Raw genomic sequence first — 12,394 nt, forward strand, 5'->3', positions numbered from 1 at the left:
ACAATTACAAGTCACAAGAAGAAGAATGCACTATTTAACTGTCAATAATAACTGCCTCCATAGTGAGCACTTTTATTGGAATTTTGCTTCAGTTTTTTTCTCTTCACACAATTCATGTTTAGCGTACGGAGCTTAGTTTATGATGTCATGTGACAACAAAAGACTTGGTTTTAAAAACTTTAAGAACTTAATCAGGTCCCTTTTGGAGGAAACATAAATTCAACCTTAATATTCAGACCACCGCTCAGTCAGACCCCTTCCCGTCCACTAACACTTGTTGCTCCAATTGGAAATAACGGGGGAAAGATATTTATGAATTTTGTGAGTTCATAAATAGGCGGTTTAACTAGCCCCGGATTAAAACTTTACCCGGCCCGGCGCTAATGTTTGACCGCACGGCTGGGAGCCTGTTCCCGGCAGAGGCACAGGAAGTCAGAGCCGCGGCTCACTCCACAGCTGGAAAGAAAGGAAGGAGGAAAAAGTGCAAGAATTCCCGCAGAGAAATGTGTGACATTTGAGGCATTTAATACCCGCAGGTGAGTGGGAATTACTTTGTGTAGAAATAGTCACGCTGAAAAGTTCACGCTCCGACACAAGAAAAAGAGCAGAAATAAAAACTGAACACAAGAAACAGGAAAACACTTGAATCAGCTTACCTATTGAAACTGTTACAACTCCGGCAGGCGCATTCAGGGAGGCAGGTGAAGCATGTATTTTCCCTCTCCCTCTCACTTAATTAAAAAAATAACTAAATTAATTGTTTCTTCTTTTGTTTGTTTGTGTTTTTTTTTTCTTTTCCTCTCCTTTGTTTGTTTTCTGCTGCTTCGTCTCCTTCCTGAAGCCGCTTGTTTGAAGCGAGAGGAGGGCAGGAATTTCAGGAATTAACTGTGGTATGACATGAAGCCTGGAAAAAGCCAGAGAAAAAGACCAAGGGAGGGAAGGAGGGAAGGAAGGTCTGACCGGTCAGCACGTAATGACGACGACGAGGAGGAGGAGGAGGGTTCTGGAGAAGAAGATAACTAAAGGCAATCACATCATGAGTAATAATATTACAAGTCCTCGGGATACTGCGTGTGACGTCAGGACAAGAAATGAAAATTATTACAAAGATTAAATCAAGAAGCTATAGCTTGTTATTAACCGATGCGGCAGTTGACCAAAAAAAAACTTGACACAGACGCTACATTTTTAATATGCCTTTTCCTTTTTAGAAATAATATTCTGAGGACTGTACAAAATGCGTGTGTGTTTTCAAACTGATCAGTGTCATAACCTCAGTTTGAATTAATTAACCAGTCAAAATGTTCTCTTTTAAAATGATTTCGTCCAGCTATTATCATCTTCATCATCATCATTATTATTATTATTATTATTATTATTATTATTATTATTATTATTAGATATATCGCCTGAAGGAATAACTGTCTGAGATGTGATTCTGAACTTTGGACCCTGAGGAGCATTAAGTGCCCCCTAGCGGATATCATGGTTATTAGAGAATGTTCGTTCACTGGGAAAAAAAACAAAATCCCGTTTAACCCTCTACGTCTGGTGCATTACAATGAGCAAAAATATCTCTACCCTTAATATGTCTTAAAACAGGCTAAAGAAACATAATCTAACTGTTTTCCTTTTGTTGTTGTTTTCGGAGGTTCCTTGATTGTATGTGATAATATCCCATAATAGTAACAGTAATAAATTATTTTAAAAAATTTGTTTTTTGTTAATCTGAACATTTATTTCATAAACATGTGTATCAGACCAGGAGGCATCATATTCTCAGGTGTGATTCTGAACTCAATTGTTTCAACAGGTTTCAATGCAAAGCTTGAGATTTTAAATACAGACGTATCAGAAAAGTTGCTGGTTAAAATAACACTTGCCTGATTGTGGCCTATAGGCAACATTGTGCCACTGTGGAACAACCGCATGATTATTATTATTATTATTATTATCTTTATTATTATTATTATTATTAAAGAAGTGTACTAGGTGGCATTATTACCCTTGAGACCTTGGGCCTTGAGAAGCAACAGGTGTTGGGGTATAACTTGTGTCGCAGAGCTTCCCAGTGGTTATTATAGGTATTGCAGAATGCTTGTCCACAAGAAGGAACATTTTTTATAATCTTAACTTCTCAATATATGTAGTTTGACAAAGCTGTCTTGCTTTATGTCAGTTATCTTCCCGCTTTTCCAACTTGCTGGGAGAATACACAGTTGTTTCCTCATGCAATTTCAATTGCCCTGGTTTTTGATTGTTTTCAGGTTGCATATGACATTATTCAGACACATTTGTTTAATCTCATACTGGTACTTAATACTGGCAATATGCTGTTTTTAAACAAATAAAAATCCCTGCTATTATGTTTGCACAAGGTACCCCAATGTGTGTCTTGTTATAAATATCTAGGTATATATTAATAGATGAAAATCTTCAATTTAATATGTACACTAAAAACCTTATAAAAAAGCTCAGATTGAAGCTCTGGTTCTTCTATAAAAATAAATCATGTTTTTTTATTTTAGGTGAAAAAAAACGACTTGTTGCTGCCAACTTCTTACCTCATGTTGATTATGGCGACATTATTTATATGAGCTCTCCTGTTCGCTCGTTACAGAGGCTGTTTATCATGGAGCACTGAGATTCATCACAAGATGGAAAACTCTTACCCGCCATAGTTGGTCTTTGGTTAATTGTCCTTGACTGCCCACACACAGACTATTACATTGCTATCTTTTACATTATAAATCAGTAATCGGCTTACTACCAGTGTACCTTACTTCTTATACGTCACCTACAGAGTGATTACAACCTTCAGGCACAGGCTGTAATCACAAACAGCATTAAAATAAAAGCTACGTTTAAAGCTTATAATATAGTACACTTGGGAATTAGCATAGCAAGCAGGTTACATATTAGTATTGGACCCAAACCAGTCCTTAAAAGACAACACTGAACTCTCAAAATAAGATCAAAACATACTCTGCAAAATAAGTCTCCCTATTTAAAACAACAGATAATTGCAGCATTATCTTAACAATACTGCAGGGACTCAATCAGTGGTGGAAATGGGTCTACTTTATTCTTTCAAAATAAAGCTTACTGATATTTTCAAAATAAAAGCCTCAACATTCCTTAGTTAATATTAGCATTTTAAGCCTATAATGGAAAATAATGTGATATTAGCATAGTTCTTACACTTAGGATGCAATCTTACAGCTCTTCAAGGTTCTACCCTCAATCCTGATGCATACTGGGACTACCTCAGCAACAGAACCTTTGGTTCTGGTCCGTGAAACATGTACCAAGAAGCAGGCCCCTTCTAAATTCAAAAATTTTCCAGTTTTTTATTGTTGTTTTTATTCTATCACGTGAAGAACTCAAAGTCCAAGACTGGCAACAGACACTTCAGAGTAGGTTAAAACCCTGGGTGTTTTACAAACCACGCTTGACATTGTCTGATATGAAGAATGTTGCCAGGGTTTAGTGCAGTTTAGGGACTTTGATGCACACTTTTAGGAGAGAAATCAAAGAAGGGATAGGTACAGCAGTAGAAGATGTTATACATATTTACCAGGCGTGCAAATAAATGTGAATTGCACTACAGAAGTTGGACAATGAAACTGAAACACCTGGTTTTAGACCACAATAATTTATTAGTATGGTGTAGGGCCTCCTTTTGCGGCCAATACAGCGTCAATTCGTCTTGGGAATGACATATACAAGTCCTGCACAGCGGTCAGAGGGATTTTAAACCATTCTTCTTGCAGGATAGTGGCCAGGTCACTACATGATACTGGTGGAGGAAAACGTTTCCTGACTCGCTCCTCCAAAACACCCCAAAGTGGCTCAATAATATTTAGATCTGGTGACTGTGAAGGCCATGGGAGATGTTCAACTTCACTTTCATGTTCATCAAACCAATCTTTCACCAGTCTTGCTGTGTGTATTGGTGCATTGTCATCCTGATACACGGCACCGCCTTCAGGATACAATGTTTGAACCATTGGATGCACATGGTCCTCAAGAAAGGTTCGGTAATCATTGGCAGTGACGCGCCCATCTAGCACAAGTATTGGGCCAAGGGAATGCCATGATATGGCAGCCCAAACCATCACTGATCCACCCCCATGCTTCCCTCTGGGCATGCAACAGTCTGGGTGGTACGCTTCTTTGAGGCTTCTCCACACCGTAACTCTCCTGGATGTGGGGAAAACAGTAAAGGTGGACTCATCAGGGAACAATACATGTTTCACATTGTCCACAGCCCAAGATTTGCGCTCCTTGCACCATTGAAACTGACGTTTGGCATTGGCATGAGTGACCAAAGGTTTGGCTATAGCAGCCCGGCTGTGTATATTGACCCTGTGGAGCTCCCGACGGACAGTTCTGGTAGAAACAGGAGAGTTGAGGTGCACATTTAATTCTGCCGTGATTTGGGCAGCTGTGGTTTTATGTTTTTTGGATACAATCCGGGTTAGCATCCAAACATCCCTTTCAGACAACTTCCTCTTGCGTCCACAGTTAATCCTGTTGGATGTGGTTCGTCCTTCTTGGTGGTATGCTGACATTATCTTGGATACCGTGGCTCTTGATACATCACAAAGACTTGCTATCTTGGTTACAGATGCGCCAGCAAGACGTGCACCAACAATTTGTCCTCTTTTGAACTCTGGTATGTCACCCATGATGTTGTGTACATTTCAATATTTTGAGCAAAACTGTGCTCTTACCCTCTGCTCTTACTGGTGCAATGTGCAATCAATGAAGACTGGCTACCAGGCTGGTTCAATTTAGCCATGAAACCTCCCACACTAAAATGACAGGTGTTTCAGTTTCATTGTCCAACCCCTGTATATACTCCAGAAAGCCAGCATATGAGATTGTATCACTGTTAAATAAAAAGAACAGTCACCTATCGAATAAAATCACTTTATTAATGATGTTTCATTGCATTATCACACAAGTTTAAGATATCCCAAGTTTTTTTTTTTTTTTTGCACAACACTGTCCCACTGATTGATTTACGATACACATCATAGTTCAATTCTAGGCACTTATACTCCAGTAAAATGCTCCCAAAAAGGACATTTCACATTATTTACCTTCTCATTCTTTAACCTTGGAGGATGTTAATATTCCAAAAAAGGTACATTTCCTTAAAACAGTGACACATATACCCAAAGTGGTCTATAAAATGTCTGGACTAAAACTCTTCAGAAGTTTATCACCAACTACAGGGGATTTATTTGCACTTATGTGAATACAATAAAAAAAAAGATTAGATTTGTCTATAAGTAACATAAATTATTATTTTAAAAGCCTCCTGTTGATGAAGAAGTTGTACTATTATAGTCATAAAAGCGTCTAAAAATCGCTGGAATGTAAATGAAGGTCTTGTACAACATTGGACTCTAGTGGCATTCCTCTTCACAGGATTACGGCTGATATTAGTAAATCAGAACACTAAATCATTTACAAAGCAATGTGCTATACAGTGATACACTGTAGAGACAAAATTTAACCTGTAAAACATTTACTGTGGGTTATGAGACTAGATTCTTATGTCTAGCTTTCTTATGTTGGTCTCCACAACACCAATGGGACTAGCCATTTAAGCTGAAAACTAAACTCTACGGTTCTCCAGATTTCCTCATCTTCACAGATTATGAATCCAGTTAATTTCAGGGGACTTTCAATGACCTCACTGAAAGACACATCTCCATCTATACCCTCTGGATGTCCACGGAGGGCATCTTCTCCATCAAGCTTCCTCTGATGACTGCTTCACTCATTGTCTCATTTTTTGGAAAGAAATTTCATTTTGTTTCCTGAAAAAAGCAACAGATACATAACAGGAAGTGTAGCAGGGACAACCTTCTTCAAGAAAAAAACAGTTGAATATAAAATTTAGTGACTGGCTGAGACAGGGTAATAAATCTCACCTAGGCCCTTGAGAAACTTGTTTACCCCTCTTTGTTCGCTCCCAGGTAGTGAATCCAGATACTCTTGTGATCTCACCTCAAATAGACCTGGACACAAAATATTGACTTAATAATTTGAAGTTAGATGTTTCAAAGAAATCAGTGACTTTTACTATTGCAATCTTAAATACTGTGCATCACAGGAGTCATTACACTCATTGAACTTTCTTTTCCCATGTTGCCACATTACGACCTAAAAATGTGGCATGGATTTGTGTTCAGTCCCGATATGTAAGTCCATAGTAGAACCATCTTTTGTCGCAATTATAGCAGGAACAACAATTGTCAAGGCTTGCCACAGATTCCCAGGTGAATTTTGTATTGGACTTTGACAGGGCCATTCTAACACATGAATATACCTTGATTTAAATCATTCCATTGTAGCTCTGACTGAATGTTTAAGGTCGTTTTATTTCTTTAAGGTGGGTATCTGACCCAAACTCAAGTGTTTTGCTGCTTCTAAAAGGTTTCCACCCAGGATTTCCCAGCATTTATATCCATCTGTCTTCCTATCATTTTGGATAAGCTTCGTCACCTCGAAAAAGAGCATCTCCAGAGCAAACGGGACTTGCAACAACACCTTTCTTCGTTCCACTGTTCCATAAAGGTCAGATTTGTGAAGCACACAACTAATAGCTGACCAGTCTTCAGATTCTACCACCTTAGCTGTGGATCTTTACAGCTCCTCCTGCCATGGGCCTCTTGGGTACTTCACTGAAAGCTCCTCTTTTCCATGTTCAAATGTTCAGGTTCAAAGCCACTTAAAACTTCTCCACAACTTTCTCCATATTCTGTCTACTATTTTAATGGTCTTTATGATGCTGTTTGTTCACTAATTTTCTCTAAAGAACCTCTTAGGCCTACACAGAAAAGCTGGATTAATACTTAGAGTAAATTGCACACGGGTCTACTAAATTTACCAATATAGCAGGCATCTGAAACATTTTGGCTGCACTGGATTTCATTTAGGGGTATCAGAGTTAACGATGCATAATACATTTTGGTTCAGCTGCACAATTATTTTAGATGTTACATTGGTCTACACATACAAGCCCACTAAAACACATTGAGGTTGTCCTGATTTTAACATGACTTTAAAAAAAATTAAAGGGTAATAATCAGTTTTGCAAGAAGGTGTTACATCAATCATACATGTATGAAATGTCCTTCTAAAGCTGCAATAAAAGATCTTATATCTGTACCCTTGAGGCCCTGTTTGCGCAGCTCCCTCTCCTGGATGAAGCCGCTAAACATCTGGGTCTCCATGAACACTTCCAGAAACCGTCTCAAGCTCTTGGAAGTGACTGCCTTCCGAAAGGGTTCTCGCTGAAAAGATGAGGGGGAGGGACAAGAAGGGCTCGGCAATGTGGGCGAAGAAGGAGACTCGTCGTCCCGTTCCAATCCACCCATGAAAAGGGAGTAGTGACCCACCATTTCCACAAAGAAACGCACAAAGGCCTCAGAGACCACTGCACTGAGAGAGCTGGAGTCTGGAGGGATACACATTTGAGAAAAATGGGCACAAAATATGAAATTATTTGCTATCTAATGGGCTGTCCAACAGAAATACAAATCCTTCCATTTTATGCAATAATTCATCATGAGAAGAAAAGCGTATTGGAGAATCAACTCTGTACTAATCAGGAAGTCAAAATGCATGATGATCAAAGCATATAAATTCATATAAAGTAAACATCTCTGACTAAGAGTCCAGAGAGTCCAGAGTCTGGACTCTTAGTCAGACCTAAATACCACATGATTTAAAAGTTTTTTAGTCAAGCAATAATGGTTCCAGTACATAAAACAAATCAGTCAGTCATTTTCTGCTGCTTCTTCCATAGTGGGTAGCGGGGGAGCTGGTGCCTATCTCTAGTAGTCTATGGGTGGGAGGCGGGGTACACCCTGGACAGGTCTCCAGTTCATCGCAGGGCAACACAAAGGCACACAGGACAAACAACCAGGCACACACCCATTCACACCTAAGGGCAATGTAGAGAGACCAATTAACCTAACAGTCATGTTTTTGAACTGTGGGAGGAAGCCGGAGTACCCGGAGAGAATCCACGCATGCACAGGGAGAACATGCAAACTCCATGCACAAAGACCCCCGGCCGGGACGGGACCAGAAAATGAATGTCATTAATTCAGGTTTTTATTGAATTGTTTGTTATTCTGGGTTTTTGGGGTGACCATGCAACTAACAAAACCTAGGCACAACCGGATGTCTGTTTTAATCAGTATGTGTTTTATGGCATCTGAGAGTGACAGTTTGATTCAGGCGCTCAAAACTTAAACAAAAGTGCATAATGAGCCCAAAAAAATCAAACTGGACTTTGGAATGGATAAAGAAGGCTAACATTAGGCATTTTGGAATTTCCCTGACCTCCATCCTATTGAAAAATCATGAACTATGCCTAAAAGCTGACCATGTGCCAGGAAACCAAACAATTTAAGTAAACTCTACCATTGCTAATAGGAAGATTGGTCAAAGATCCAGTCAGAATTTTGCCAGAAGCCTAGCTTAGACTCTGCAATTTATTGAGGGACATTCAACCAAATATTTTTGAGGGTGTGTGTAAGTATAGTTAGACCATCTCTGCATTGAAGAAAATCCATTTTAAAATTTAAACTTGTAGGATAAATTCTTACTTTGAAAATGAATTGAGCTTGATGGCTGTATGATCGTTCCACCTTTGAAAAATGAATGACTCGAATGCATCAATAAAAGCTTATAATTAATATGGCATTCATTTCCGTAATGATTGTACATAAACTTTTCACTGGCACTCTATTGGCAGAAACAGAAAGCATCCTTTTTTTCTTGTTAGATTTTCTTTACCTTAATAAATAATAGATATACAGTCTATATATATATATGTATACGTCTGTTAAATCACCATTGGGGAGGTCTCCTTTCTCACTGGCCAATTCTCTCCTCCTTTCCAACACATGCTCGAGAGCTGCCTGCAGCTTGTGAGGAAGAATAGAGTCCTCATCATCCAGCTATTGGGGAACAACACAGATATATAATTAACATGTAATCATTTCAATGACTAAATTTAAATGTGTCCACAACACCTCCAGTGACTAAGGCAGATGTTTTTCAGTTCTCTCTTTTTCTGTAGTTACTACCTGACGTAGGAAGCGGCTGTTGCCGAGGTCAACGACCAGGACCTGAGCAGAGGGAGAGTGATGTCATTTTCCTGAGCTATTGTTCAGCAGAGGAAATTCTCAGAGCCGAGGCCATCAGAGGTACTAGCTCAGAATTCAAAACAAAGGAAAGTCTTGTCTTACTTCTTCTATGGGCAGCTCCTTCAGTCGAGGTAGAGAGCTGGAGAGGAGGCCCACTATAAAGGGAGTTGGGGTGCAGACTATATCCAACATGGATGGTGGCAGCACAGGAATGTATGTATGCTGCCAGGTGAAGGGATAGAGCAGAGCCACTACTGCATGACAGCACTGAGACAATGTGCTGTGGAAAGATAGAAGGAGGGATTAGTGGATGTAAAACGGCATATGGAAGAAAATTATTGTGCAAAACATAAACTGAAAAAGAAATTCCATTTACATGTCTGGACAGAACCAATAATAACCAATAAGGCTGCAGGTCTAGATCATGTCAGCCCTACAGTCCTGAAGGTCTCTGCAGAGCAGCTCTATGGGATTCTGCAGCACCTCTTCAACCTTAGCCTGGCCCAGAAGAAGGTTCTAGTGTTGTGGAAGACCTCCTGTCTTGTTCCGGTACCAAAGAAAACTCACCCATCAGTCCTCAATGACTATAGACCTGTTGCCCTGACATCCCACATTATGAAGGTCCAAGAGAGACTCCTGTTGGCCCACCTGAGTAAGCAAACAATAAACTCAGGACCCCCTTCAGTCTGCTTATCGCCATGGAGTTGGGAGTTGAAGATGCCATCATACACCTGCTTCAAAAAACCCACTGTCATTTGGACAAAGCTACTACCTGACAAACAGACAACAGTTTGTGAGACTGAAGGGTTGTGTGTAGTTAGCAGCACAGGAGCACCACAGGGGAATGTACTCTCACCAAGTTCTTTTTACTCTGTACATCTCAGACGTTCAGTACAAGAGAGACTTCTGTCATCTGCAGAAATACTTGGATGACTCTGCAGTCGTGGGGTGGATCAGAAATGGACAAGAAGATGAGTACAGGGAGCTGGTGGACTGCTTTGTGGCATGGTGTGGAAACAATCATCTCATCTTGAACGTGGCTAAAACAAAGGAGATGATTGTAGATTTTAAGAGAAACAGGAATAGATCAAACACTATTTCCATCACGGGAGAAGAAGTGGAGGTGGTGGAGGAGTAAAAATATCTCGGTGTTCACCTGGACAACAGACTGGAGTGGAGATGCAACTGTGAAGCTTACAAGAAGAGACAGAGCAGACTGTACTTCTTAAAGAAGCTTAGGTCTTTCAGTGTTTGCAGCAAGGTGCTGCATATCTTCTATAAGTCTGTTGTGGAGAGTGTGATCTCTTCTACCATCATCTGCTGGGGAAGCAGCATCAGAGTCTGATAAAGAAGGCTGGTTCTGTTCCGGGCACTCCTGGAACCTCTGGAGATCATTGTGCAAAGAATGATTCTTCATAAAATGAAGAACATTATGGAGAACCCAGAGCATCCTCTTCATTAGACTGTCGTACAACAACTGTCAGGCCACGGAGCTGAGTGCAGGTTTGTTGTGCTGTGAGTGTCGTGTCTCTATTCCTCCACCAGGGTGTGACAAGCAGGTGCAGCTGCACAGCTGTTCCGCATCAGGAACAATCACCTGAGGAGCTTCAAAAGCTGCTGAATCCTTGGAAGAGGTGTCGGATTGTTTACGCTGCCGAGTGGTAATCAGACCAACAAATCCTGCCCTGTGTTTGCCTTTGCTAACCCCAGCTCTGTTCCTCCTTGAAGGTTGCTGTCAACAAGACCCTGCTCTGGATAAATCCTCCGTGGTCCTGACTTTTACCCTGTTGGCTGTCCGCAAACCCGCTTCCTGGAGAACCCGCTGTGGTTCAGCCTCCTGCCCAAATAGCAAATACTTCAATAAGTCCAAGGACCGCTCTGGATCCACAAGATCAGATTGCAAGATTGTTTCACCTTGTTTTAACCTTTCCTGTCTCTCTGGCGTGCCGCTCTAGAGTCTCCTGGTTCAGAACCCATCATGATGACAACAACAAAGAGACTTCAGTCAGATCTGCTGTAAGACACACCGCTACAGGAGATCCTTCCTGCCCATAGCCATTAGCATCTACAACAGCTCTTTGAAGAGACCTGCAGAATATGAGCTACAACAACATGTAATTTCCCTTTGGGATGAATAAAGTATTTTTGAATTAATTCTAAATATTAAATAATAAACACACCTTGATGAACTTTTAAGTTCTATACTTAAAATTAAAAAATATATATTAAAATGAGAGAACATTTCACATAAATGTATAACTATATCTGCAGACCTCATATAGCCCCCCCTTGTGAGTTTTTCTTGCTTGGACCAACCTAAGTTTGTCGGCAGTGAATATGACCCTGCGCTCCAGCAGCAGGGAGGCAAAAACTCGAAGGAGCAGACGAAGACTCAACGAAGAGAAGAGACATTCGAAATCCACGTGTTCCAGACGGGAATCAGATGGCCGACACAGTTGTATCACCTGTGGAAAAGTAAGACTAATAAGTATATCAAAGGGCACTAATGTGAGGACATGTGTTTATTAAAAGCATTTATTTCACTTTCAACGGATGGACAGTAAATCACTGGAGAAAAATCTGCATTGGTGCACCTCAGTCCCAGAGCCAGGTAAAAAGTTTTTGACAGTTATGGTTCTCCCTGGGGCAGGAAAGGGAGCCTCCATGATGCCTCTCATAAAAGGCTGCACAAGAGCAGGAGAAATGGCCCTTCTCTTTTCCACTTCATCCAGGATCTGGAAAAAGAAGGAATGTGCTAAATTAAACACTATATACACTGCAAAAACTGTTTAAATACAGAAGCATAATCTTACATTGAGGTTTCAAATGAATCTTCTTTTAATTTGAGTAAATGTACTCATTGAAAAAAAAGTAATGTGAAGAAATTGTTTTTTTTAGAAATCAGAGGTATATTTACTGGTACCCTTTGCTTGTAATACATTGTACATCCCTTTTGTCAATATGGAAGCGGTTTGTCTTCTACTATAACATCTCACAATTTCATATCACACACAAAGAGTGGGATCTTTGAATATTCTTCATTGGTCCTCTCTTTACTTCAGTTCATCCCAGAGTGTGTTCTATAGGATCTAGGTATAGGGACTAAGATTTCCATAGAGAAAAAAATCATTTTGTTAAAAGACCCAATGATGACATATTTCTTACATTTTTGGCAGGGAACATGCCATTTTCATGCTGAAAGACCCCATGTATGG

The 12,394-nt window shown here is 40.1% G+C and overlaps 2 protein-coding genes and 1 long non-coding RNA gene across 3 annotated transcripts in view; 1 reads left to right on the forward strand and 2 right to left on the reverse strand.

The window, feature by feature from the left end:
- The window catches only part of LOC124859566 (transcriptional enhancer factor TEF-3-like), a 60,911-nt gene extending 60,028 nt beyond the window's left edge, over positions 1-883 (reverse strand). Inside the window, exon 1 of the mRNA XM_047352447.1 lies at positions 657-883. The gene's annotated coding sequence lies outside the window, so the exon portion shown is untranslated. The remainder of the gene's footprint in view (positions 1-656) is intronic.
- Positions 351-1,716, forward strand: LOC124859574. The gene is made up of 2 exons (XR_007036144.1): positions 351-536; positions 842-1,716. It is a non-coding gene; the product is annotated as an uncharacterized LOC124859574 (long non-coding RNA).
- A 3,205-nt stretch (positions 1,717-4,921) lies between these two features.
- si:dkey-82f1.1 (DENN domain-containing protein 2A) overlaps positions 4,922-12,394 on the reverse strand; it is a 55,065-nt gene continuing 47,592 nt past the window's right edge. The window contains exons 13-20 of the mRNA XM_047391838.1: positions 11,774-11,914; positions 11,496-11,644; positions 9,282-9,459; positions 9,120-9,161; positions 8,885-8,990; positions 7,190-7,477; positions 5,949-6,035; positions 4,922-5,834 (exon numbers count right to left, since the gene is read on the reverse strand). Coding sequence (XP_047247794.1) covers positions 5,803-5,834; positions 5,949-6,035; positions 7,190-7,477; positions 8,885-8,990; positions 9,120-9,161; positions 9,282-9,459; positions 11,496-11,644; positions 11,774-11,914 — 1,023 coding nt within the window. The 3' untranslated portion in view covers positions 4,922-5,802. The remainder of the gene's footprint in view (positions 5,835-5,948; positions 6,036-7,189; positions 7,478-8,884; positions 8,991-9,119; positions 9,162-9,281; positions 9,460-11,495; positions 11,645-11,773; positions 11,915-12,394) is intronic.

The sequence above is a fragment of the Girardinichthys multiradiatus genome, chromosome 2, assembly GCF_021462225.1.
Source record: "Girardinichthys multiradiatus isolate DD_20200921_A chromosome 2, DD_fGirMul_XY1, whole genome shotgun sequence".
In the NCBI taxonomy this organism is placed as follows: domain Eukaryota; kingdom Metazoa; phylum Chordata; class Actinopteri; order Cyprinodontiformes; family Goodeidae; genus Girardinichthys; species Girardinichthys multiradiatus.